This window comes from Eretmochelys imbricata, chromosome 8, assembly GCF_965152235.1.
Source record: "Eretmochelys imbricata isolate rEreImb1 chromosome 8, rEreImb1.hap1, whole genome shotgun sequence".
In the NCBI taxonomy this organism is placed as follows: domain Eukaryota; kingdom Metazoa; phylum Chordata; order Testudines; family Cheloniidae; genus Eretmochelys; species Eretmochelys imbricata.
Genome location: NC_135579.1, coordinates 54269880 through 54294823, shown reverse-complemented (window position 1 = coordinate 54294823; position 24944 = coordinate 54269880). Strand labels below are relative to the sequence as shown.

At 46.0% G+C, this 24944-nt stretch overlaps 1 protein-coding gene across 5 annotated transcripts; it reads left to right on the top strand.

Moving 5' to 3' along the window:
* Positions 1-571: 571 nt before the first annotated feature.
* RNASEL (ribonuclease L) lies at positions 572-24250 on the top strand. 5 transcript variants are annotated; one of them, XM_077823792.1, is made up of 8 exons: positions 572-751; positions 12740-12899; positions 16795-18457; positions 18787-18875; positions 19337-19554; positions 19667-19802; positions 21320-21486; positions 23088-24250. In XM_077823792.1, exons 3-8 carry the CDS (start codon positions 17008-17010, stop codon positions 23224-23226), a joined length of 2199 nt encoding a protein of 732 aa, XP_077679918.1. In that variant the 5' UTR covers positions 572-751; positions 12740-12899; positions 16795-17007; the 3' UTR covers positions 23227-24250. The 5 variants fall into 5 exon arrangements, 4 of the variants coding, with proteins under 4 accessions (XP_077679918.1, XP_077679916.1, XP_077679919.1 ...); XR_013346831.1 differs by lacking the exons at positions 572-751; positions 12740-12899 and adding an exon at positions 1286-1501 and having other exon boundaries at positions 23088-23579; positions 23899-24250; XM_077823793.1 differs by lacking the exon at positions 572-751 and adding an exon at positions 1286-1501.
* Positions 24251-24944: the final 694 nt, after the last annotated feature.

Below are 24944 nucleotides of genomic sequence, written 5' to 3'. Positions count from 1 at the left end.
CATGTATGCTCCTGATTATGAAAAGGGAGCAGAACCAGGTAGAAAATCTGCTCTGATTTTTTTCCATTTTTAATAATAGCTCCAATACTTCTGTTTATAATTACTTAGTGTTTACAGATTACACACTTTTTTGGGGTTATTTTCCTGAGTCTGTTTTGCATGAGTCAGGGAGCAGAGTAGTGACTGAGCATTCTCGCTTTGGGAGCTGACAACTTATATCTGAAAACTATATTGTATTAAATTCACCTCTGAAAATACACAGGACACAAACTGGATAAGAGGCAAGCATTTCCTAGAGGACCTTGCCACTTGCCAAGACACCTACAGTTTTTTGGATGGATTTGTCTTTGGTAGGCAATTGTTGCTGTCTCTTGTACTGATAGGCTATACGTGTACCAACAGCTAGGAACCCTGATGAAAGTTTTACACTGCAAACATATCAATTCGTTAGAATTATCTATGATGTGTCATAAAGGAAAAGACCATAAGGAAGTCTTTGACTTCCTTCCGAAGACACTGCAGGAGAAATGAAACTAAAATACCTAGCTGAGCCCTCGGCGCGTCTCTCTCCTCCATTACTCTGTTTGCACTGTTTTTTCTCTCCTCCTCTCTCTGCTTTTTTCTTCTCCATCCCTTGCAGTCCAACCCTCTGTTTTCCCTTCTCTTTGCTGAGCTGTGCAGCTAGAACTCTGAACAAACAACTAGGCAAACACTGCTGTGTGGGACCGCAGCTGTCTGAGGAAGAAGGGAGGTGAGTGACTGGTCTGTGGTGCCTTACTAAAGGAAACAAAAGGAGAGAAGGGCTACGGGCAGACATGTCAACCCTGCGGGGGGGGGGGAGGGGGGAATACAGAAACTGGGCTTATTTTTGGTTTAATTGGCTTGTAGCTTGTTGCTTCTTTTTTTGATCGGCTCCCGACAAGCAGGGGCAAGAGGGGGAGAGAGTCCGGGGCGCACAGCGGGCCCACCACAGTCCCAGACTGCATGCCGGGGGGAATCTAGTCACCAGCGGCAGGGAGTTATATGGGCCCAGGCTCCAGGAATATTCAGGGCCGGGGGCCCAGCTCCACCAATGTTTGGATCCGGGTCTCCCCTCACCCCAGGTCCTGCCTGCAGCATCAACCGGGCCCCACCTGCCGCTCCCCGCGCGCCTCCCCCAGACCCTGGAGCGTCCCCGTCTGCGTCAAAGAGGGCGGCTGCCCTGCTGCTCCGCCCTGGCTGCGCTGCCGCGGCAGCCCTCCCCTTGCGAAAGGCACTTCCGGCTGGGCGGGGTTGAGCTCACTCGCCTGCACGGCTGCTGGGCTTCGGCCAGTCTCTGACCCTGTGATCCGCGCCCCCAGCTGCCGCTGGGCAAGGGGCAACCCCATCCCCCACTCCCAATGAGGCTACGGTGAGGGAAGGAGGCCACACATGATGGCAGCCCCCCTGGCACCCACCACAGGGGAGGCAAGGGGGCTTCCTGGACCGGAGAGGGGCCCAAGGAGCAAGTGCAGTGACAGCGGTGAGTGCAGGGTGAGTGTGGGAAGAGATGGGGTCCCTCCTCCAGAGCTTGCCGATGGGGAGAGGGTTGGGGGGAGTCCTCCTCTCTGGCCCTATCCCTGGGGCAGCCTGTCTGCGCCCTAAGCGCCTCATCCCTGGCTCTGCCCTACCCCACCCCAGAGCCTGTCAGACAGAGCCTTCACCCCCTGCCCCCCAGCCCTGACCCTGCACCCCAACCCCCTTCCCCAGACCCTGCATCCCAACTCCCCCCCAGAGCCTGTTCTCTGCACCCCAGCTGCCTGCCCCAGCCCAGATCCCACACCCCAACTCCCTCCCAGAGCCCACCCCTGCACCTCCTCCTGTGCCCCAGCCCAGACCCTGCACCCAAACTCCTTCCCAGAGCCTGCCCCCTGCATCCCAACTGCCTGCCCCAGCCCAGATCCCACACCCCAACTCCCTCCCAGAGCCCACCCCCTGCCCCAGCCTGCACCCCAACCTTCAGCCTGGAGCCCACCCCAGCTCCCTGCCCCAGCCTAGAGCCTGCACCCAAATGACCTCCCCCTCCCACACCAAACTTCCTCCCAGACCCTTAGGGACGTGGGGGGGGGGGGGGCATGACTTGACCCCGTTCTGGGGACCACCAAAAATTATACAAACCTGCTGCCCCTGCTAGTCACATAGAGTGTTGGGGTTCTTGGGGATTGCCTTGTTTTGAAATGGGATTAGCTTGATTTTTGGCTTATTGTGAAAGGCAGGGTGCTTATTTACCATGTGGAAGTTGGCAACTGTGGTTACAGGTGGTTGAAGGGATGGTTCAGTTTTAGTCTGGCTGTATTACAAAGGCAAGGAGTACAAGATGAGCCATGAGCAGAGGAATGATTAAATCCAGGAAGATAGTGATTCCTCTTTCCAAGGCAGTTAGTTGGGCCACAGTGACAGTATTTCCAGAGAAGATGCACACTGCTTAGGTCAGCCATTGTGCTCCCTCCCTCATCCTCCTGCAGTGGCTTTCGCTGTCCCTTTCTCACTGAAGACCAGTGACATCTGAAAGTGGAGAGGCAAGACTGACACCATCCACTCAATAAAGCTTTATCAGCATGATGAGTGTTGCCAAAGTGTTAAAAGGAGCCAGCACCTCAGCGATGTCAGAGCTGGGAGCCATCTGCCTGGGACTGGGCTTCCTGATGTGTTTGAGGTCTGATCCCCTATATCCATTAGTCATTACTGCCCATACCTGAAGAGTTGAGAGGGTTCTCTGTCGCATGATGTTGTCTGTACTTTCTCCCCTCTTTCTCCTAGGGTTCAAGGACAGTTTTTTTCCTCATTACTCTTTAGTGATGAGTGCTCTATTGTTGCTGATAGTTGAAGGAGTTCTTCTCACACTCCCTCTTCTTTTGGATACTGTGGAAGCAGGTGTCTCTCTGTTTCAGGATATCCTCTGTCATGCTGGTGCTCCGTCATTCATCTCTGAGTTTGCACTCTGCTTTAGACCTTCTACCTCCAGGTTACTGCCCATGGATATATGACCTGGGAGCTTGTAGGGTCTTTAGCCCTTCCAAAATGTTAGGGATTGCAGTAATAAATAAAGGAAACACAGAGTTTGGAACAGAAGCTCATCTGTCTCTATTAAAAGTGGAAAAATTTAGCTATGGTACAAAACTACTCATTAAAGCAATAGTAATTTTTTTTTTTTAACTCTAGCTTCCTCCCCCAATAAAAAACGGCGGCTATGCCCCTGCTGCTTCTCTATTTCATAGAATCATAGGACTGGAAAGGACCTCAAGGTCATCTAGTCCCATCCCCTGGACTCACGGCAGGACTAAGTATTATCTAGTCCTGACAGGTGTTTGGAGATTTTTAAGAGCAGGTTAGACAATGACAGAGATTCCACAACCTCCCTAGACAATTTAGTCCAGTGCTTAACTTCCCTGACAGAAAGTTTTTCCTAATGTGCAACCTAAACTGCCCTTGCTGAAATTTAAGCCCATTGCTTCTTGTCCTATCTTTAGAGGTTAACAAGAACAATTTACCTCCCTCCTCCTTGTAACAACCTTTTATGTACTTGGAAAGTGTTATCATGTTCCCCTCTCAGCCTTCTCTTTTCCAGACTAAACAAACCCAATTCTTTCAATCTTCCCTCATGGATCATGTTTTCTAGACTTTTAATAATTTTTGTTGCTCCTATTTGCAATTAAGTCCCAGGTAACTTCAGTTTCTTCCAGGGTTCCAGGCCTGTGAGCTGCTGCAATTCCCAGAGATGGCCACAGGGTGTAGGACAGGGGTGGCCAACCTGTGGCTCTGGAGCCATATGCGGCTCTTCAGAAGTTAACATGCGGCTCCTTGTCTAGGCACCGACTCTGGGGCTGGAGCTACAGGCGCCAACTTTCCAATGGGCCGGGGGTGCTCACTGCTCAACCCGCCGGCTCTGCCACAAGCCCTGCCCCCACTCCACCCCTTCCCACTCCCTCCCCTGAGCCTGCCATGCCCTCGATTCTCCCCCTCCCCCCCAGAGCCTCCTGCATGCCACAAAACAGCTGATTAGCAGGTGTGGGGAGGCGCTGATCGGCTAGGCTGCTGGTGGGTGAGACGTGCTGGGAGCGGAGTGGGGGAGCTGCTGACGTATTTCTGTGGCTCTTTGGCAATGTACTTTGGTAAATTCTGGCTTCTTCTCAGGCTCAGGTTGGCTACCCCTGGTGTAAGGCAAGTGGCTTGGTGAAGAATCGTTCTAGCAGCTGAGGAGGTGTGATGAGCTCTGAGAATCACCACATGGTCCTGAAGACCTGGGTGCCGCTCAGCTGTGCTCAGCAGGAGCTTGGGGGAAGGGGAGATGATGCCTGTACCTGGTGTGACCATTTAGGCCTCTCTAAGTACAGGCGTCACCTCCTAAGCTCCTGCTGAGCACATCTACACTCAATGCAGGCAAAATGGAGGCCAGTCCAGGCCCTGCCTGGGGGAGATCCTGAACAAGGCGTTTTACCTTGTATTTACACAGTAGGATACTCCTCCAGCATGAGAAGAAGCAGTGAATGGAGATGAGGAGGGAGAGTAGGAGGAAGAGAGAACTGTAAGGTTGGGGAGAGGAACGATTTGACATAGTCAAGTGACACTTTTTCCAGTCATGCACGTGCTGGGCCCAGGCACTAGATAGTTCGAAGCCTATTTTGCTGAATTTCAGGCACTTTTCTCTGCCTCTTCCTCAAAAAGAAAAAATCACCTCACACTCAGCAGAATATGCACACAACCCTCCAGAGCTTGGGATCTCATCAGCTAGATCTCAGTTTAGTTAGAAAATGTCCATTGAAACCATTTTCAAATGTTGACAACTCTGGCTAGTGTGTATAAAGTGCTTTGATGATTAAAGGTGTTAGATAGGTAAGTGCCACATGCTGCCACTAGTGGGCATATCTAAACTAGATGGTAGGACTTCTTGGGCTAGAGTGAGGGTTCCCAAGGTATGGCTTACGGGGTTATGGTTAGGGATAGGGACAGGGTTCCAGATCGTGGGGCTCTTGGGCCTAGGGTTTTGGTTCCAAAACATAACACTCCAGGCGCTAAGTGTATGGTTTCAAAGGGTAGGGCTCCCCAGGCTAGAGTTAAGGTTCCAAAGGTTATGGCTCCATGTGCTAGGGTTAGGCTTCCAGAGGGTAGGGCTCCCTGGGCCAGGGTTAGGGTTTGGAAGGGGAGGGCTCCCCGGGCCAGGGTTAGGGTTTCTGAGACTAGGATGCCCTGGGCTAGAGTTAGGGTTCCTATGGGTATGGTACTTGCAGCTGGGGTTACGGATTCTATGGGTGGAGCTCCCAGCCCTAGAGTTAGGATTCATGGGGTAAGGTACTTAGAGCAAGGGTTTAAGTGGCTATGGGTAGGGCTCCCCGCCCTAGGGTTAGGCTTCCTGTGGGTCAGGCTCTCTGCCCTAAAGTTAGCATCTCTAGGGATTGGGCACTTTGAGCTAGGGTTTGGGCGGCTATGGATAGGGTACTTGGAGCTAGGGTTAGGGTTTCTATGGTAGGGTTCGCACCCTAGCATTTGGGTTGCTATGGGTTGTAGCCTGAACTGTAGCTTATGTATTAATTACATTGATTTCTTAAGACTCCCCAGTTATCACTTTGTGGGTTGACAGGATCTTGTCCCGTGATCAGGCCCAGTATTGTTCAAATTATTATATAGTTGGGAACCCTAATGTGTGCAGTTGGAACACTCACACTATAGGAACTCTTCTGTATTTAAAAATAGTTTATGAATACATTTAGCACAGTCACAAACAGCCCAACTCAGTAAGACAGAGATACTACAAATGTACATCTGCACATCCATATACTCCCACAATCCGTTGTGAAACAATCTGAAATGTTAGCCATCATCTTCCTCATCACCAGTGGCCATCATTCTGGCACCTCCCAAGGACTACATCTCTTTCTCCTACGGCCCCTAGGCTGGGATGCAACTTTTATAATACGATATGCTGACACCGCTATGTTTGATGCATATTCAGTAGGGGTATTTCCCTTTTTCCTTATTTGTATATCCTCACCTTACTAATTTTGGTGTGTCCTTCTTGTATAGGTTAGTATATCAAAGATCTTAACTTATTATCATATATGTCAATCCATTACCATGGGCCTCTTGTGGTTAGGTATCTACAGATGTAGCTCTTGTACCTGTTAAGAACATCAGTTTGTTGGCATGACATTCTTGTAGTTGGGTCCTGTTCCTGTGGTCAGAAATTCCTCTTAAACACTCTATGTTCAGCTCCCCAATAGTTGGGGTTGCCATTGGGCCGTTTATCTGTGCAAAGTTTATCTGTTCAAAGCTCATAGGCCTAAAGCCTTATGCTAACTTGCTGAAGCTAATCTCTTACAGGATACAGGCCTGTAGGTTTCTTGCATTACTGCTGAATATAACACAAAGCAGAATATAATGCAAAGCAGTGAATATAATAAAGGCAATCTAGCCCAGTGGGCTACAGGGTAGGGTACTTGGAGCTAGGTTTATGTGGCTATGGGTAGGGTCTTTAGAGCTATGGTTTGTTTGGCTAAGGTTAGGATACTTGGCGTTAGGGTTCCTGTGGGTATGGCTCCCCATCCTAGTCTTAGTGTTTCTATTGATAAGGTTAAGGGAGCTAAGGTTACAGTTAAAAGAAAAGGAGTACTTGTGGCACCTTAGAGACTAACCAATTTATTTGAGCATGAGCTTTCGTGAGCTACAGCTCACTTCATCGGATGCATACCGTGGAAACTTACAGTTGATAAGGGTAAGGCTCCCTGCCCTAGTATTAGGATTTTTATGGGTAGGGCTCCCCATCCAAGGGTTAGGGTTCCTATTGATTAGGGCTTCTTTCCCGAGGATTAGAGTTCCTAAGGGTATGGTACTTGGAGCTAGGGTAAGGGTTCCTATGGATAAGTCTTCCCTCCTCCCCCAGATTTAGGGTTCCTATGAGTGGGTCTCTTCCCCGCCCCCAGGGTTAGGGTTCCTAAGAACACAAGAACAGCCGCATTGGGTCAGACCAAAGGTCTATCTAGCCCAGTATCCTGTCTTTCGACAGTGGTCAATGGCAGGTGCCTCAGAGGGAATGAACAGAACAGAACCGGTAATCATCAAGTGATCCATCCCCTGTCGCCCATTTCCAGCTTCTGGCAAACAAAGGCGAGGGACATCCTAGCTAGGCAGGAATGGACCTATTCTCCATGAATTTATCTAGTTCTTTTTTGAATCCTGTTATAGTCTTGACCTTCACAACATCCTCTGGCAAGGAGTTCCTCAGGTTGACTTTGCATTGGGTAGGGGTCCCTTCTCCCCCCCTCCCCAGTGTTAGGGTTCCTATGGGTAGGGCTCCCGCCCCCCCGAGTTAGGGTTCCTATGGATAGAATAAATGGGGCTATGGTTACGGTTGCAATGGGTAGGGCTCCTAGGGGTGGGGTACTTGGAGCTAGGTTTGGGGTTCCTATCAGTAGGCCTTCCTGGGCTAGGGTCATAGATTCATAGATATTAAGGTCAGAAGGGACCATTATGATCACCTAGTCTGACCTCCTGCACAATGCAGGCCACAGCATCTCACCCAGCCACTCCTGCAATAAACCTCTCACCTATGTCTGAGCTATTGAAGTCCTCAAATCATGGTTTAAAGACTTCAAGGGGCAGAGAATCCTCCAGCAAGTGACCCATGCCCCATGCTACAGAGGAAGGTGAAAAACCCCCAGGGCCTCTTCCAATCTGCCCTGGAGAAAAATTCCTTCTTGACCCCCAATATAGCAATCAGCTGAATTCTGAGCATGTGGCAAGATTCACCAGCCAGATACCCAGGAAAGAATTCTCTGTAGTAACTCAGATTCCACCCCATCTAACTTCCCATCACAGGCCATTGGGCCTATTTACCATGAATAGTTAAAGATCAATTAATTGCCAGAATGAGGCTATCCATCATACCATCTCCTCCATAAACTTATTGAGTTTAATCTTGAAGCCAGATAGGTCTTTTGACCCCACTGCTCCCCTTGGAAGGCTGTTCCAGAACTTCATTCCTCTGATGGTTAGAAACCTTCATCTAATTTCAAGTCTAAACTTCCTGACGGCCAGTTTATATCCATTTGTTCTTGTGTCCATATTGGTACTGAGCTTAAATAATTCCTCTCCCTCTCCAGTATTTATCCCTCTGATATATTTATAGAGAGCAATCATATCTCCCCTCAACCTTCTTTTGGTTAGGCTAAACAAGCCAAGCTCCTTAAGTCTCCTTTCATAAGACAGGTTTTCCATTCCTTGGATCATCCTAGTAGCCCTTCTCCGTACCGGTTCCAGTTTGAATTCATCCTTCTTAAACATGGGAGACCAGAACTGCACACAGTATTCCAGGTGAGGTCTCGCCAGTGCCTTGTATAACGATACTAACACCTTCTTATCTCTACTGGAAATACCTCGCCTGATGCATCCGAAGACCGCATTAGCTTTTTTCATGGCCATATCACATTGGCGACTCATAGTCATCCTGTGGTCAACCAATACTCCAAGGTCCTTCTCCTCCTCCATTACTTCTAATTGATGTGTCCCCAGCTTATAACTAAAATTCTTGTCATTAATCCCTACATGCATAACCTTACACTTCTCACTATTAAATTTCATCCTATTACTATTACTCCAGTTTACAAGGTCATCCAGATCCTCCTGTATGATATCCCGGTCCTTTTCTAAATTGGCAATACCTCCCAGCTTTGTATCATCCGCAGACTTTATTAGCACACTCCCACTTTTTTTTTGGTGAGGTCACTAATAAAAAGATTAAACAAGATTGGTCCCAAAACCAATCCCTGAGGAACTCCACTGGTAACCTCCCTCCAGCCTGACAGTATGACCTGCTGTAGTCTCCCCTTTAACCAATTCCTTATCCACCTTTCAATTTTCTTATTGATCCACATCTTTTCCAATTTAACTAATAATTCCCCATGTGACCTCATTAAAGACTGAGGCAAAGTATTTGTTTAGATATTGGGCCATGCCTAGATTATCCTTAACCTCCACTCCATCCTCAGTGTTTAGCGATCCCACTTCTTCTCTCTTTTTCTTCTTATGTATATGGCTATAGAACCTTTTACTATTGGTTTTAATTCCCTTTGCAAGGTCCAACTCTACTTGACTTTTAGCCTGTCTCACTTTATCCCTACATGTTCTGACCTCAATAAGGTAGCTTTCCTTGCTGATCCCTCCCATCTTCCACTCCCTGTATGCTTTCTGCTTTTTCTTAATCACCTCTCTGAGATGCTTGCTCATCCAGCTTGGTCTACAACTCCTGCCTATGAATTTTTTCCCTTGTCTTGGGATGCAGACTTCTGATAGCTTCTGCAGCTTTGACTTGAAGTAATCCCAGGCCTCCTCTGCCTTTAGATCCATAAGTTCTTCAGTCCAATCCACTTCCCTAACTAGTTTCCTTAATTTTTGAAAGTCAACCCTTTTGAAATCAAAAACCCTAGTCGCAGATTTATTTTTGTTTATCATTCCGTTCAGTTTGAAGTGAATTAGCTCATGATCACTTGAACCAAGATTATCCTCTACAACCATTTCTTCTATGAGGTCCTCACTACTCACCAAAACCAAATCTAAAATGGCATCCCCTCTTATTGGTTTAGCAACTACTTGATGAAGGAATCTATCAGCTATCACATCAGGAAAATTGAGCCCCATTATTACTGGTATCAGAGTAGCAGCCATGTTAGTCTGTATCCGCAAAAAGAAAAGGAGGACTTGTGGCAGCTTAGTCTCTAAGGTGCCACAAGTCCTCCTTTTCTTTTTATTATTATTACTAGCACTTGTCCTCCAGTCTATGTCTGGGAAGTTAGTCTCCCAAACTAACAAATTTATTTGAGCATAAGCTTTCGTGAGCTACAGCTCACGTTTCGTAGTTATGATCAAGGTGGGCCATTTCCAGCAGTTGACAAGAACGTGTGAGGAACAATAACGGGGGGGGAGGGGGGGGAAAATAAACATGGGGAAATAGTTTTACTACAAAAGGTTTTTTTTCTCTCCTGCTGATAATAGCTCACCTTATCTGATCGCTCTCGTTACAGTGTGTATGGTAACACCCATTGTTTCATGTTCTCTGTGTATAGAAAATCTCCCCACTATATTTTCTACTGCATGCATCCGATGAAGTGAGCTGTAGCTCACGAAAGCTTATGCTCAAATAAATTTGTTAGTCTCTAAGGTGCCACAAGTACTCCTTTTCTTTTTACTTGCTTATAAAATCAGACACAAAAATACAAAAGTGTCACAGCACACTCTTACTGAAAAATTGCTTGCTTTCTGATTTTTACCATATCGTTATAAAATGAATTGATTGTACTCACATTTCAGTGTGATACTTAAGCCTGTTTTTCATTTGTGAGCCTTGTCTGAAGCCAGGGCCCTGGGGGACAGGCCGGAAGCCTGAGGCCTGCCTTCTGGGGCTGAAGCATGTAATTTAGCTTTGCAGAGTCCCTTGTGGCATTAAGTCCGAGACAATTGCCCTGTTTGCACCGCCCCCCGCCCCAATGTCATCCCTAAACCCATCTCATGACCCCCCTGGGCGTTGCAACCCTCAAATTGAGAAACACTGATCTAAATGAGTCGAGTACATCCCAGAAGATCTCTATGTACGTATCCCTGGTTGAGAATCACTGTTCTAGAGTATCTTGCCATTTGTAGTTCTGGCTACATGTTTTTTTAGACAGTCATGACTCTGGCAGGTAATTTTCACTGTTTTGTTTTAACTGACAGGTCTTACATTTACTGATAATTGGTAACCTTTGCTGAATCTATGTTGGAGCTAGTGTGGCTGTCTGTCATGTCATCTCTAGATTAGGGAAGGGTTTAAGACATGGCAGAATTGTGTGCAGTTCCACTTGGGTGGTGGAAGGAGAAATTTCAGAATTCACCCCCCTGTTGTAACCTTTGATTTATATTGTCCCAATTAGTACTTTAAAGATAAGGAATAAAACCAATTTGAATTCTTTATGGTTCAAGCCTCCAGGGCAATTACAGATTATTTAATTTAGTGGAGGACTGCGAATGACACAATGAGAGATAAAATCAAAGACTTAATTTAAAATAAAATAACGAATATAAGTACACACTGCATATCATGCTTACATTTTAAGATGAAATGATGCATGCAGGGCTGATTAATCCCTGGAGGGGAAGAATGGGAATAATTTTTTTTCTAACAGGACCTTGATGGTGGATGGGTGCGCCAATCTAAAATCGGCATGCTACATTTTTCCTAACCAATTATAATGAATTAACATTACCCTTTACCGTATTTATATTTCCACTACTATAATGAAATATTCTGTAATTTTTTATTGTCTATTTAATATGAAGTATTGTCTTAATTAACATCTGCATAAATGCTAAGCTAACAATCAGTATAGATCGTGTTTTTGAAAACATTTACATTTTATTTAAAACGCTTGTTAAAACCAGTTAGGACCAAAACATGTTTACAGCATGACGTAGGGCCTCTCTTGACTATTGTCAAGCCTATTTTTTAGGAAATACATTTTTGGGCTACTTACATTCAGGGGGTGCTCTAGCAATTTTGCCACCCCAAGCAGTCGCCACCGAATTGCCGCCACTCCAAAAGCGGCGGAGCTGCCCCCCAAAAGCCGGAGCTGTGGGAAAAGCGGTGGAGCTGAAAGCAGAATTGCTGCCGCGGGACACGGACCGCCGACCTATTCTAATTGCAGCCCCAAGCACCTGCTTGGAAAGCTGGTGCCTGGAGCCGGCCCTGCTTACATTTCAATACATTTCTTTAAGCAAGCACCATCTTTATAGATGACACAATCCCTCCTTTGGTGCAGCTGATCCTCTCTTCTTGCACCTGTGAGGCCCAGCTCCTGAGCCCCAGCTTGCAGAGGGATAGGAGCAGATCCACAGGCCATTCCCCGCCAGGGAAAATGGTGCAAACTGTCGCAGATACTACTAGAGACCTGAGGCTGCAGTAACTATTATGGAGAGGCCCCATTGCAGCTCCTTGTCTTCAGGAAGGAATCCATGCCTTTCTATCCCCACAAAACCATCCTACACAACGACTTGAAATTTGGATTTAGTGTGTATCTGGTGCTGGAAGAAAATTGCCTCTAGGTGTAGAAACATGTAAATAGTCCATTAGAATTATCTGTTACGTGTTGTAGGAAAAATATCACAGAAAAGTCCTTATGTTCACATTTACCTTCTCCCATCGACCTCCCCCTGCAGTTGTGGTCCTCCCCCCAAACCCATTCCTTTTCATGCTGTTTCTCATTCCCCTCATTTACACTTTCATTTTATCCACTTCTTACTGTCTCTCTTCCTCTCTCCCATGCCCAGCCCTCTATTCCTCACCCCTTCTTTGCCCCGTTGAGCTGAGTTGTTTGTCTGGAACTCTGGTTGCTAATTGCAGATCTCTGATGTTGTAGCAAGGTGAGTGCTTGGCATATGGGTTCAGCGTGCAGGGACACAGCAGACAGGGAGGCAGGTCGGGGCTGTGGAGATGCTGGGCAGCAAGTACCTCCATCCTCAGGAGAAAGGGTGCTGGGGTGAGTTACTAGTTTTGCTTCCTTGCTGCTAATGACAGCAGCTGCTTGTGACGGTGTTGTGCCCATTGTGTTTTGCTCACGGAAATACAAAGGGAAAGGAGCTAAGGGGGACTGAGAGCAACTGTATGAAGTGCAGTAGGATGTCAGAGTTGGCAGCAGGGCTTGTAACCTTCACAACTTCAACAGCTTAGTCTTACTCGTGATATTGCTTTGTACGCCAGCCTCGCTCACAGCTTTTGGCATACACGGTGTGCTGGGAGAATGCTGTGCCCAAGTGATATGCAGCGGTCTACAGGAGGCAGCTGTGAGTCAGAGTACCACTGAGGCTGCTCTGACTTATGTCAGGCACATTCCTATGGATCAGGGGAGCAGAGAAGTGAGGTAAGACGTTTGTACCTCTCCCCTGTGGCTTGGCTCTGCTCTGAGCACGTCTTGGTTGGACAGAGGCCGTGTCCTCTCCATGTTCTGATCTAAAGGGCCTTGTACGCTGCAGGTGGTACTGTAATTAACACAGAGAATCCTCATCATCAGCGTCAGCATCAAGAAGGATAAATAGGAACCAAGGTAGAGCCCTGCAGTGAGAATGGGGTCCTGCAGAACCCACTGCCATAAAGTGGGAGTAAGTAAAATGTACTCCTGTACCCTGATATAATGTGGTGCGATATAACGCGAATTTGGATAGTACGCGGTAAAGCAGCACTCCAGGGAGTGGGACTGCTTTACCTTGTTATATCCAAATTTGTTACCACAAGTGGTTCCTCTGCGCCCCCCCCTTTACTTGCTGAAGCCCCCTCACCCCAGTTCTCCTCCACCTCCTCCCACGAGCGTACCGCAGCTCCGCTTCTCCTCCCTCCCAGACTCACTGATTGGTGTGGCAAGCCTGGGAGGGGGGAGAAGCAGACCTGCAGCGCACTCGCGGGAGGAGCGGAGGTGAGCTGGGGCGGGGGGGACGCAGCAAGTAAGGGGGCGGGTGCAGAGTAACCACTCCCCGCCCCAGCTCACCTGTCTCCTCCTCTGAGCACACCACCACCACTCCGCTTTCCCCCCCAACCCCGTCCAGGCTTTCCGCACCAGACAACTGATTGGCGGCGGCAAGCCTGGAAGGGAAGGGGGAGAAGCGGAGCGGCGGCGGCACACTCAGGGGAGGAGACAGAGGTGAGCTGGTGGGGAGCGGTTCCTCTGAGCCCGCCCCCTTACTTGCTGAGGCCCCCCCGCCCCAGCTCACCTCCGCTCCACCTCCTCCCGCGAGTGCGCTGCAGGTCTGCTTCTCCCCCCTCCCAGGCTTGCCGCACCAATCAGTGAGCCTGGGAGGGAGGAGAAGCGGAGCTGCGGCATGCTCGTGGGAGGAGGCGGAGGCGAGCTGGGGTGGGGGGGACCTCAGCAAGTAAAGGGGGGGGGCGCAGAGGAACCACTTGCGGTAACACGAATTACCGTAGTCTTTTTTTTTTTTTTTTTTTTTTGCCCACACAATCCCAACCCCTACCCTGATATAACGCAGTCTCACCTATAAGACAGTAAGATTTTTTTGGTCCCTGAGGACTGTTATATCAGGGTAGAGATGTACTTTGTTGCGGGTGGGATTGTGTGGGCAAAAAAAAAAGACTACGGTAATTTGTGGGGAAACAAAATGCAAGTTTAGGTATACCTGCTGTTTAAGTTGACCTTATTATTGATCACTTAGTTTGAGCCTCTTTTTACAATTTATGTCAAAAACCTAATGCTGTGAGCAATTTTTCCATTAAATATTTTTCAAAACCAACAATAAGCCTGACATATACATAACTTGAATGGTTACAATAGTATATATTTTCATGTGCTATAATATATATTCTGTTTACTGTATTTTTCACTCCATGCATCTGATGAAGTGGGTTTTAGCCCATGAAAGCTTATGCCCCAATACATTTGTTAGTCTCTAAGGTGCCACAAGGACTCCTCGTTGTTTTTTTCCCCTAAGATATGTAGTAACCCTTTCCCTCATTCTGAGAGAGAGTGGCAGCACCGCCTGAAAAAGCAGCATGTTCGCTAACTCCCACAAACACTTGCCCTCTATGACATGAATCAGGAAAAGAGGGCAGAATAGAAGCATGTTGTCAGTAGGACTGGGGCGGTGCTCAATAAGGAAACTTCTGAATCTTTGTTCTACCCTTTTTCAAGACTCTCTTGTTTTTCCCCCTTTTATATGATAAGACTCTTGGTAATAGTTCCTCTAACAAGGCTGTAGCTTTTTTTGGTGGCTCGGAGAAGAGCCTTTTATTTTTACAGTATGTCTCAAAAGATGTAGAAAATGAATACTGTGAAGTAACTCAAACATATGTAAGCAACTTAATTATACATTTAAAAAACTTCTTTAAACAAAAACTGTGATACGTGATTCGATTCATTTGGTTTTCTCAGAAGACAATCAAGCTTATGTGAATTAAACTTTTCCTGTAATTAAGACTTTGCAGCTTTTCTGCCAGTTTCCCTTTGAAATCATTCTTTTCTGTCAGATCCACAAACAAGCCCAGAAGGAGCTAGTCCTTGGTAAAAATGTTTAACAACTGTTGACAGTTAGGCTGAATTTTATTGTTCTGTAACCGTTATAACCTCTCTTTAAAGGGGAAAAGAGATTATTACTTTTGTTACTCGGTTTCTTTTCCTCCATAAGACAGAACAACAACAAACCTTAACTGAATAATATACCCTTTGATTCTGGAGAGTATTCATTAGACACCTTTTTAATTTCATGTTGTCCCATTTTTCCGTCCTCGCATATAATGCTGTAAAGCCTTACTTGCATTTTGATTATGATACGCCTAAATTTTAAACGAATGGCCCATTTTATATCTCGGGGGACAAACAGTCTTAAATGTGCCCACTATTCTTAAAGACTTTCTGATAGTTGCCTGTCAGTGATAGGTGTGCCTCCAGACCCTGAATTCCTTCCTGATTGACCCCAGAAAATGATGAAAGGGTCAAGAAAGTCTAATGGACAAATACGGGCTTCTCACTGGGCAGAAAGGGGGCAGAGGTAAGGTGGGACTTTTTGTCTAATACTGCTTTCTGACTGGTCTCTTCACTGGGCTAAGGGCATAGCCACCTGTCCAAAACTGAATGGTGTAATAGATATGTGTATACTTATATTCTTCAACAAAGAACAGGAAGCATCAGGTATTTGGTGCATATAATGAAGGCCATGTGTATTTTGCAGCAAGTTTAACCTAAATTTCACAGCAAGACCTATGGTTTCTGTGGCATTATAGTGCTAACTTCTGGAGTGAACTGAAAATTCTGCAGCAGCATCTGGAGAATGTAAAAGTTACAGAGAAGCACCGTATCTGGATCTTTCTAATACACTTACTGGGGGTGAATAGTTAAATTTCCTCATTACGTTCCAGAGGCACCATCCAATTAAGATCAGCTTCTGTTCAGATCATATTTGAAAGGTTATCTTCAGAGTCATGATGACTAGAATCTTATGTTTTGAAAATTTAAGATTGGAATCTCCTGCACTCTTCTGTACAGAGAGTAATTCTGTAGGAACACAAGCAGCTTCAGAACTGAAGAATACACAGAGCCATATTTATATAACCCAAGTACCCTCAACATCTAATGACAAACACCCTTCTTGGGGTGTCTTCTCCCCATTGACAAGAACACCCAAGAGTACTGGGTGTGTGCCTGAAGGTACAAACTACTCTTTCCACCCCTACCAATTCATTATGATTGTCAATCTGTATTGATAAGAAACTCAGAACCAAATTAGCAGGGGCTGTTGCATGTGGACCCAGAGAATATCTGTTATAATCCCCCTTCACACACACACACACTCTCTCTCACTCACTCACGGCTCTGAAAGACTGTCGCTAAAGCTGTGAGTTTGTCATGGAAGTCATGGCTCCGTGACTTTCCATGACCTCTATGACTTCTGGAGTGGCTGGTGCGGCTGGCTCCGGGGCTGCCCAAGCAGCTCAGGCAGCCCCTGGGCCTGTCGCACCAGCTGCTGCTGGGGCAGTCTTAGACCACAGTCCCCCAGGCTACTCCCCTCCTCCCCCCATGAGCAGCCCCAGCCCCACCACGAGCACCCGCAGCACTCCCAAGATTTAGTCAGGGGTATAGTACAAGTCATGGACAGGTCACAAGCCATGAATTTTTGTTTACTGCCCATGGCCTGTCCATGACTTTTACTAAAAATACCTGTGACTAAAAGGTAGCCTTAACTATCACCTATCAAGCACAACTGTAAAGTCTTAAGAATCAGTAAACAGGTTTGTTTTCTCTCTTTGCTAATCAGGTGGAATATGTGAAGCATAGAGCCCTTGGAGCTGGGTACACTTCAACTACACTTGGTGCACTTCATCAGCAAAACTCCATTCATGTCCTGACAACAAAGGCACTGACCAATCCATGCCTTCCATCTTAAAGGAGAGCCCAGGAAGTATTTTATTGAAGAATCTCCATCTGAAACGGACACGGAACAAGAGCACAGCCACTTATCTTAACAGTGATGGAGGACACTGGTAACAGCCAGGAAGAGGTATTGACCTCCGGAAATGAAACAGCAGCAGACAAAGCCTCTCTGCTAAATGATGCTGTCCGAAACTATTCAATAGAGAAAGTCCGGGAGCTGTTGGCGGAAGGAGCAGATGTTAATTTCAAGGTAGGAGGTGGTTGGACACCTCTGCACAGCGCTGTACAGGTTGATCAGGAAGAGATTGTTGATCTTCTGCTGGAGAAGGGTGCTGATCCATGTGCTAGGAAGAAAAACGGTGCCACTCCCTTTCTTGTAGCAGGGATAGTGGGAAATGTGAGACTTTTACAGCTCTTCCTTTCTAAGGGATCAGAAATCAATGAGTATGATGACAATGGTTTCACAGCCTTTATGGAGGCTGCACACTATGGGAATGGGGAGGCCTTAAGATTCTTGTACAATAATGGGGCAGATGTGAATTTACGGAGGGTGGTTAACGAGGAGAAAAGAACACTGAATAAAGGTGGGGCAACAGCCCTGATGGATGCTGCCACGGAGGGCCACCTCTCAGTCGTAAAAATTCTTGTCAGTGAGATGAAGGCTGACATGAACATCTGTGACAACCAGGGCAGGAATGCTTTAATCCATGCCTTCCTTTCAAGTGATAACAAGACAAGGGAGTCTATTGCCCCAGTTGTTCATTTCCTGCTGGATTGTGGTGTTGATGTGAACAGAAGAGATGAACATGGGAAAACTACCCTCATGCTGGCAGTTGAGATACAAAGTCTGGATTTGGTGAAAGCTTTATTGGAGAAGAATGAAGTTGACATCAATGATGCTGACAGAGAGGGCAAAACAGCACTGGTGATAGCTGTAGAGAAAAACTATTACGAAATAGCAAAGCTACTGTGTGAAAAAGGGGCAAGGACTGACCTTGGGGACCTTATTGGGATTGTCAATAGGAAATACAATAAGAAAATGGCAGCTCTTCTTCGCCAGTACGGCGCCAAGGCTGGTCCAAGTCAACCTCAAGATTGGGAACCCACCAGCAAACGCTGGGGAGAGCAGCTGAAGGTTCTCTACAACATGTATCGTCCTATGATTGGAAAACTTAAAATCCTCCAACATAATGATTTCAGGATTCAGAGAACCTCCCAAGGGGGCATCTACCTGGGACTCTTTGATGGGAAGGAGGTGGCTGTGAAGATATTCTGCATTGGCACAGAAATTGCTAAACAAGAGAAAATGTGCCTTGAACAATGTCTGACCAGCAACCATTTAGTAAAGCTTTTTGGTGCTGAGGAAAAGAAACCCTGCCTGTACTTGTGCCTCTCGCTCTGTGAGAAGAACCTTGAAGAACACCTGAGTGCATCAGAGAATGAAGTGAATTGCAAGAGTGTTCTTAAGACACTCTTTGAGGCAGTTCAAGAACTACACATGTTTGGATTTGGCCATCAGGATCTACACCCACGTAACATTTTGATAGGTTAGCTTGTGTGTTCTTATCATTCTTACTCTATTCTCCTATTGCCCATAGTTGAGAAAGTGAGGCATTATAGAGCTGACCGTATACGTCAGCAGTGTAGAGATCTTTTTGCGCAGAGAGGGTGTGTGTGCATTCGTGCTCATGTAGTATAGCAGCCATAAGTATCACATTAGTTTTGCCCTCCTACTGAGAGATCAGGTCATCCAACTGAATAATCTACCAAAGAATTCTGGGGTCATGCGAATAATTCAACCAGGTACTAGAGAAAAGGAGCGCAACACACACATAAAGACAGACAATAGATTTAACTGTTCCTGTTATTTTGTCAGATGCTGCTGGTAAAGTTCGCTTAGCGGATTTTGATAAGAGCAAAAGATTGAGTGAAGGACAGAAGGATGTTATAATCAAAGACCTGAAGGTAACTTTCCATTAAACCAAAATTATGTTTCAGATTACCCCTCACACCTTTTCTCTCTTTTGCTCACTTCTTTCTGTTCATTTATTTTCTTTGCTTTCTTGGGGCGAATCAGCTGATCTTCCTGCATATTCAAAGGGAAATGTATAACAGCGTGGTTTCTGGAAATTCCCATAGCACAAGAGACCACAGTACAAGGAAGTGACAGTGATTAGGAATGAAGATTTTCTCCAAACCCTGGAAGTCTCTCCCTGATTTTGCTCTATGCTGTCAGTGTGGTGGGCTCTCTAATACAAACACTTCATGACGTGATTGCTGCCATACACATACACACAAGTGTACACACAGTGTACTGATTTTACAATCAGTGTGCTGATTTTAGAAGATAGTTTGTCTGTCTCTGTTTCTTTTTGATGGGAAGTTGTTTGCCCTGGGGTGAAACAGCCATTTGTTCTCATGCTCAGGCACTCAGAAGGCTGGTCCTGTATGTTGTTACATTGGGTAAGGTCCCCTTTGAGGAAAATGATAGAGACGTTCTGGATGCAAGTTGTCCAGAGGATGTGCAGGACTACGAGGAGACTGTAGACCTAAGGAAAAGTCTGGTCTCCCCTGATGAAGGAATCCCAGTTGAAAACCTGCTGAGAGACTTGATCCAACATCCCTTTTTCTGGAGCAAGCAGATGTAAGTGCCATGAATGAAAATTACAAACCCTCAAACAGCAGATTTGCTGGCTGCCCCATTCTGTCAAGAATCAGTGCAGCAGGCCATCCCCAATGTGCCTTTGATTCCACAGCAGGTACAGGTTCCTGAGAGATGTTGGGAATGAAAGCGATATCAAAACTTGCAACACCAAACATCACAACAACAAGAGTGAGATTCTGAAAGCTTTGAATTGTGATGAGCACCCTTTTCAGCAGTGGACTGAGCAGGTAAGCTGTTTTTGCTGTGGACGCACAAGGAGCAAGTTTTCTTACAGGATTTACAGGCCCCATTTTAAACCTTAACTGGAAGTGTAACTCCATCCGTATCCAGACAATGTGGGGGCAAAATCTAATCAAATCTAAGAGATTTAAAAATTACTGTCACTGTCTGCTGGAGTGGTGTACACGGAGCTTCCAGAAAGTGGTTTGTAGACATCACCCTAGCGACTTGCTGCTTAAGTTGTGACCAGCCTTTTAAACGGAGAAGGTGGTTAGAGTAATTTTCCCTGTGTTGGACTGCAGCAGTGAGGGTGTGCAAAGGGAGGAGAAAAGAGGGAACTTGTTAAAAAGCATTTGAGCTTGGAAGGTGCTTGACTGCAATGGCAATGAGTGCAGTACAGAAGAATCTTAGACCTTGTCTACACTTAAAAGTTTTATCTGGGTAAATAACTGTAGGCCAGGGCTGTTATTTTAGCTGATGTGTTTGTACTGGTATGAGCCCTAATGTGGACACGGTTACATCAGTATAAAGGTGCCTTATACAGGTACAGCCTATTTTCGCTTCCAGAACCAGAATAAGCTGTACTGATACAAGGCACTTTTCTATGGATATAACTGTCCACAGCAGGGGATAGGTTGCTGCTTTAATTATACCAATATAGTCAAAATGGCAAAACTTTCTAATATAGACAAATCTCTAGACAGCTTTCACTTATTTAATGAATTAATGTATAAAGACTAACATAGGCATCCATCCTAGGCCCCATGTGCCTCACAGTTTCAACACAGTAAAAAACCATAGCTACACAGTGTACCACCCAGATCCTCTGCCCAAGTTCTGTCCCCTTCAGACCTCTTCCGTGGTGTACACGGGATGGAGGGCTGCCCTAATGGAGTAACTGAGGATTCCCCTTGGACATAGAAATATCCAGGTGTCATAAAAATGTTGTAATCAGCTCTGTGACACCTGTTCCTAGCCTGCATGGTGTAGGGAGCATTCTTGAAGTGGAAATGCAGATGGCCAGGGTACTCTGAGCTCTGGCGATCCTCGGACAGTACTGTAGTCCACATGGACCTTTCCAAATAGTGCCACAACTATGAGGGTGGAAAGGTGATACAAAACCACCTTTGTCCCTCTCACCCAGTAGAACTCAGACACCCCGGAAGATCTAGCACTAAATCATGATGACAGCCATAATAATAATCATGCCTGTCTATCTCTCAGCTCTGCTTTTCCCCAAATGGCTGTGCAAAGAGAAGGGCATTTGGGAAAGAGATGCGTTGTGTCGTGAAGATTAACAAATCCACACCCTGGTGAACCCAGAGGGGAATCAAACAAGATAAACCCATACAAATTTTGTATGTTGTTAAGCATACATTTTAATATAAGTGCTATAAAATATTGCTCCATCTATGAGAAATGCATGTGTATGATATTTCTGCAGAGTGAGACCACTGCAGCCAGGGGAGGCTGTTGTTTTGTGATGTGTGAATGGGATGGAATAATCCAGAGTGTTTTATTTCAGATTGACAAATTGGTTCTGGACTGCATGCTCGGCCCCTTCAAGAGCAAGAGCAAGAACAAGAACAAGAACCAGAACCAGAACAAGAAGAAACAATATGAAAACTATGTCACAGACCTACTGAAGTTCATCAGGAACATGGGCGAGCATTTTGATGAGAAGGAAGAAAAGTAAGTGATTGCTTCACAGTCCGTGCCAGGGATGAACAGTCCCTAGGAATCTTTGTCTGTCTGTAAAAGGCTGCAAGTCCCTGTAGGTGTAAGAGCAGGAATCCTTTCTTCAGAAGGACATGCTGCCATTCAAGAAGGGTAAAAATATGCAGGGTGTGGGGAAAAGACCGTTTCCCGGTACTCCAGCATGTTATAAACTAAAGCGTGTCCAGGTTATGAAAGAGAGGCTCTCCAGCAGCACAGTGCTCTGTAGTTGCAGAGAATAATATTATGTGGATACAGTGTATCGTATTATGAAAGTCCCAATACTAACAATAGATAACCCCAGGCTCACCACCCAAAGGCAGTTTACACGATCAAGATGCTTCTGAACTAGTTTTTGGTTCCAAATCATCCCTGTAGTCACACATTGATCAGCAGCTCTTGTTCCGTTGTGTTGTTTACCAGGCATCTCCAGAGAAGTAATGTAACTATTTCCACGTCCTCATGCTTTAGGAACAGGAGAAACACATGCTAGAATCATAATATGGAAGAGCTCTGTGGGATAGATGATGATTCGGCTAATGCAATGGTGTGATGCTGCAGCAGGACATCTCTGAATATCAGTTGCCTGACCTTCTGTTTTCACTGGATGCTGGTGCTTCCTTCTATGACAAACAGCCCCAGGATGGGCTGCTTGTACTATAGTTTTTTTCATTATTATATCCAACATTTAAAAAACTCATCTACCTAAGTATTTCTCAAGCACTTATCTTTATAGTACTTAGGTGCGTTATCTATAAATTACGAAGTATCGGTCCTGCTGCTAAGGGATCATAATTCTCTCCTCCTACATGGTCTGTCTTCACTGCAGGGTTAACTCAAGCTCTTACTCAGGTGTTGCCATTAGCCCCTCCTCCCACCCACAGATGAAACTCTGTTGCCCAAGTTCAGTGGTGCTTTCAGCCCATGCTTCTCTACCCACTTTGCAGTGAGGAGTCAGGCTAAATTACTGCCGTGCTGATAGTCCTCCAAACTTTCCCACGGGGGCCCAGAAGGACAGACAAGTTCTCCCGCAATGCACTGGGGAAGTATCATAGAGCAGCTCTGCTTATTGCAGCACAAAGAGGATATGATTTCAGAAGTCCTAGTAACACACAGAGGGGAGTGCAACACCAGTGAGAACACGGTAACACAAGTGTGCTTTGCTATGTGGCTGCAGTGCTCACACCCTGTCTAGGTTAAGCCAGGTTCCAGTCACCCATGTTATATCTGCAGTGAAGACATGCCCTATTAAAGTGCTTTGATGATTGGTCTGTATGAGGATTTTGAAAATAATGAGATAAATGGCCCCTCATCCATGAAGAGATTAGTCCCGTGGGATGGAGAAATAGAAGGATAGTGGGAGAGATTAGCAAAGGCATAATGTGTCAGATCAGGGGGATAATGGATATTAATCATTTCTAGGAAATTTACTCTTGTTTTCAGAAAGCTGTTGAAATGGCTTTCACTGTATAGGGAAACAAATGGGGAAACCTGACCATTTGTTCTGATCCTTTGACACTTTTTAGCAGGGTAGGGGATTCCCAAGTTAAAAATCAATTGTTGTTCTTCTGTTTCAGGGTCAAGAAAATAATCAAGGAGCCCTCGGAGTATTTCCTGCACCTGTTTCCAGAATTGACAGTTTATGTCTACAAGCGTTTACGCAGCATACAGCATCATAAGCATTTCCCAAGCCCTCAGTGTCTTTCTCAGCTGTAGCATGTTCTGTTGCTTCAGGTTATATGGCTGAATCCCACTGACTGACTTCCTTTTCAGGACCGTTTCGTTCAGCTGCCAAAAAGTGTCATACAAAGTGGGGAAGGGGCTGGGAGGGCAGAGAGTATTGGAATTTCAGTCAGTGGATCTGGTCTCTGGATTCAGCACTAAAGCACTCAGCGGTAAAGATGCTATGTTTCAGTGGGGTCATGGAGGACAATTACATTGAGGAAAGTGCTAGAACTAAGTGCTAGAAGGGAAATGTAAGCTGGTGAAATGAGCAGAGGGTTGAGAAGTAGGTAGCCCTGAGTTCTAATCACAGCTGTACTACTGACTCACTATGTGGCTTTGGGAAAGTCACCCCCGTCTTCCCCTACTAATAGCCACCCATTGGTGTGCCCCCTGCACCCTTGCAGCTAACACCTCAGGAACTTCTGCTTAATGTGTGCTGCTTCATGGCATCTTGCTCCTGGGGGGCTGTTGGTCCGATTCCTACACTGAAGAGCTATCTTTTCTGAGAGATCCATCCATACTGGACAGATACATTGAGAACATACCTGGAATAAGAGTAGATTTAGATCTAGCAAGTCAGATATCAAGGATTGTTTAATCTCCCTCCCAGGCACATAAAAGTGTGCAGGGGGCACACCAATGGGTGGCTGTTAGTAGGGGAAGACTGGGTGAATGAAGGACAACCAGAATAGCTGCCATGAAATATACAAGATACTTAGAGAAAGTTTTGTCAATTTCAGCCTCTGCACTCTGCAGGACACAGACACCCACAAAACAAAAAGAGATCTGACCCCCAATGTCCTAAGGGCATTTCAGGTGTTTAATTCAATATATAAAGAGGATGGAATGAAAACTACTATTTCTTTCAAAGGAGGCACAATAATTTAACTGAATATCCAGTTTTCCCCTTCAGTCCCTTTGTGGTTTTGTCTACGGGGCTATTTGCTTTCCCTGTGAATCTTTAGTTGTTTTACCAAAATTGCTTTGCCCAAAATAAACCCTGATCATCAGAACACATCTTCCCACCATGTTCTCCATGTTTTGTTTTGTTTTTTTTTTTCTTTTAAACAGTAACATTTCAAAGAGGATCTGCAAGCAGTTTGGACATCACAACCATGATCCTCTGCTGGGGAGGAAATGGTAGATTTGAACTTGGAAATGGTTCCTGATTTTGATTGTATTTTTTGTGTATTTGCCTCATCCAGGGGGCAGAAAAGAACTGCCCAGGCTTTGGTACCCCCCCCCCCCCAACAACCTTGAGTGAAATTAACAAGGAAGCCAGAAATAGCACCTAATTCTGCGGTTCAGACCAGGGGGTGAACAACTAAATTTAAACTTGTTCTTATGCAGACAGCAGGCATCCTGGGGAGGCTTCTCCCTCTGCCAGTCCCCCTGCTCCAAGCTAGAGGGGAGCCGCTGCAGCCCCTGCTGAGGGGGCGGGAGCCTAGCCTTCTCTGGCAGTCTGGCTGGAGGAGGAGGGAGGAAAGAAACCAATGTGACAGTGAGTTTTCCCCTTCCACTGGCTTTTATTAGCTCTGGATTTAAGCTGTGCAGTAAAATGCCTATTGTATTCTGCCCCTGCCTTGGTCTCACCTTCCCCCGGCCCCACCTCCAACAACTGTGAATGAAATTAACAAGGAAATCAGAAATAGTCCTGAATGGCGGTTCAGCCCCTGGAGCAAACAGCTAAATTTCAGTTGTTCTTATGC

Bases quoted from the DNA above. Each gene is read 5' to 3' on its own strand.
- RNASEL (XM_077823790.1), top strand. From the start codon at position 17,008: ATGGAGGACACTGGTAACAGCCAGGAAGAGGTATTGACCTCCGGAAAT. The intron at 19,555-19,666 runs GTAAGTGCCATG...TTGATTCCACAG, and splicing joins TTTTTCTGGAGCAAGCAGAT to CAGGTACAGGTTCCTGAGAG. The intron at 19,803-21,319 runs GTAAGCTGTTTT...GTTTTATTTCAG, and splicing joins TTCAGCAGTGGACTGAGCAG to ATTGACAAATTGGTTCTGGA.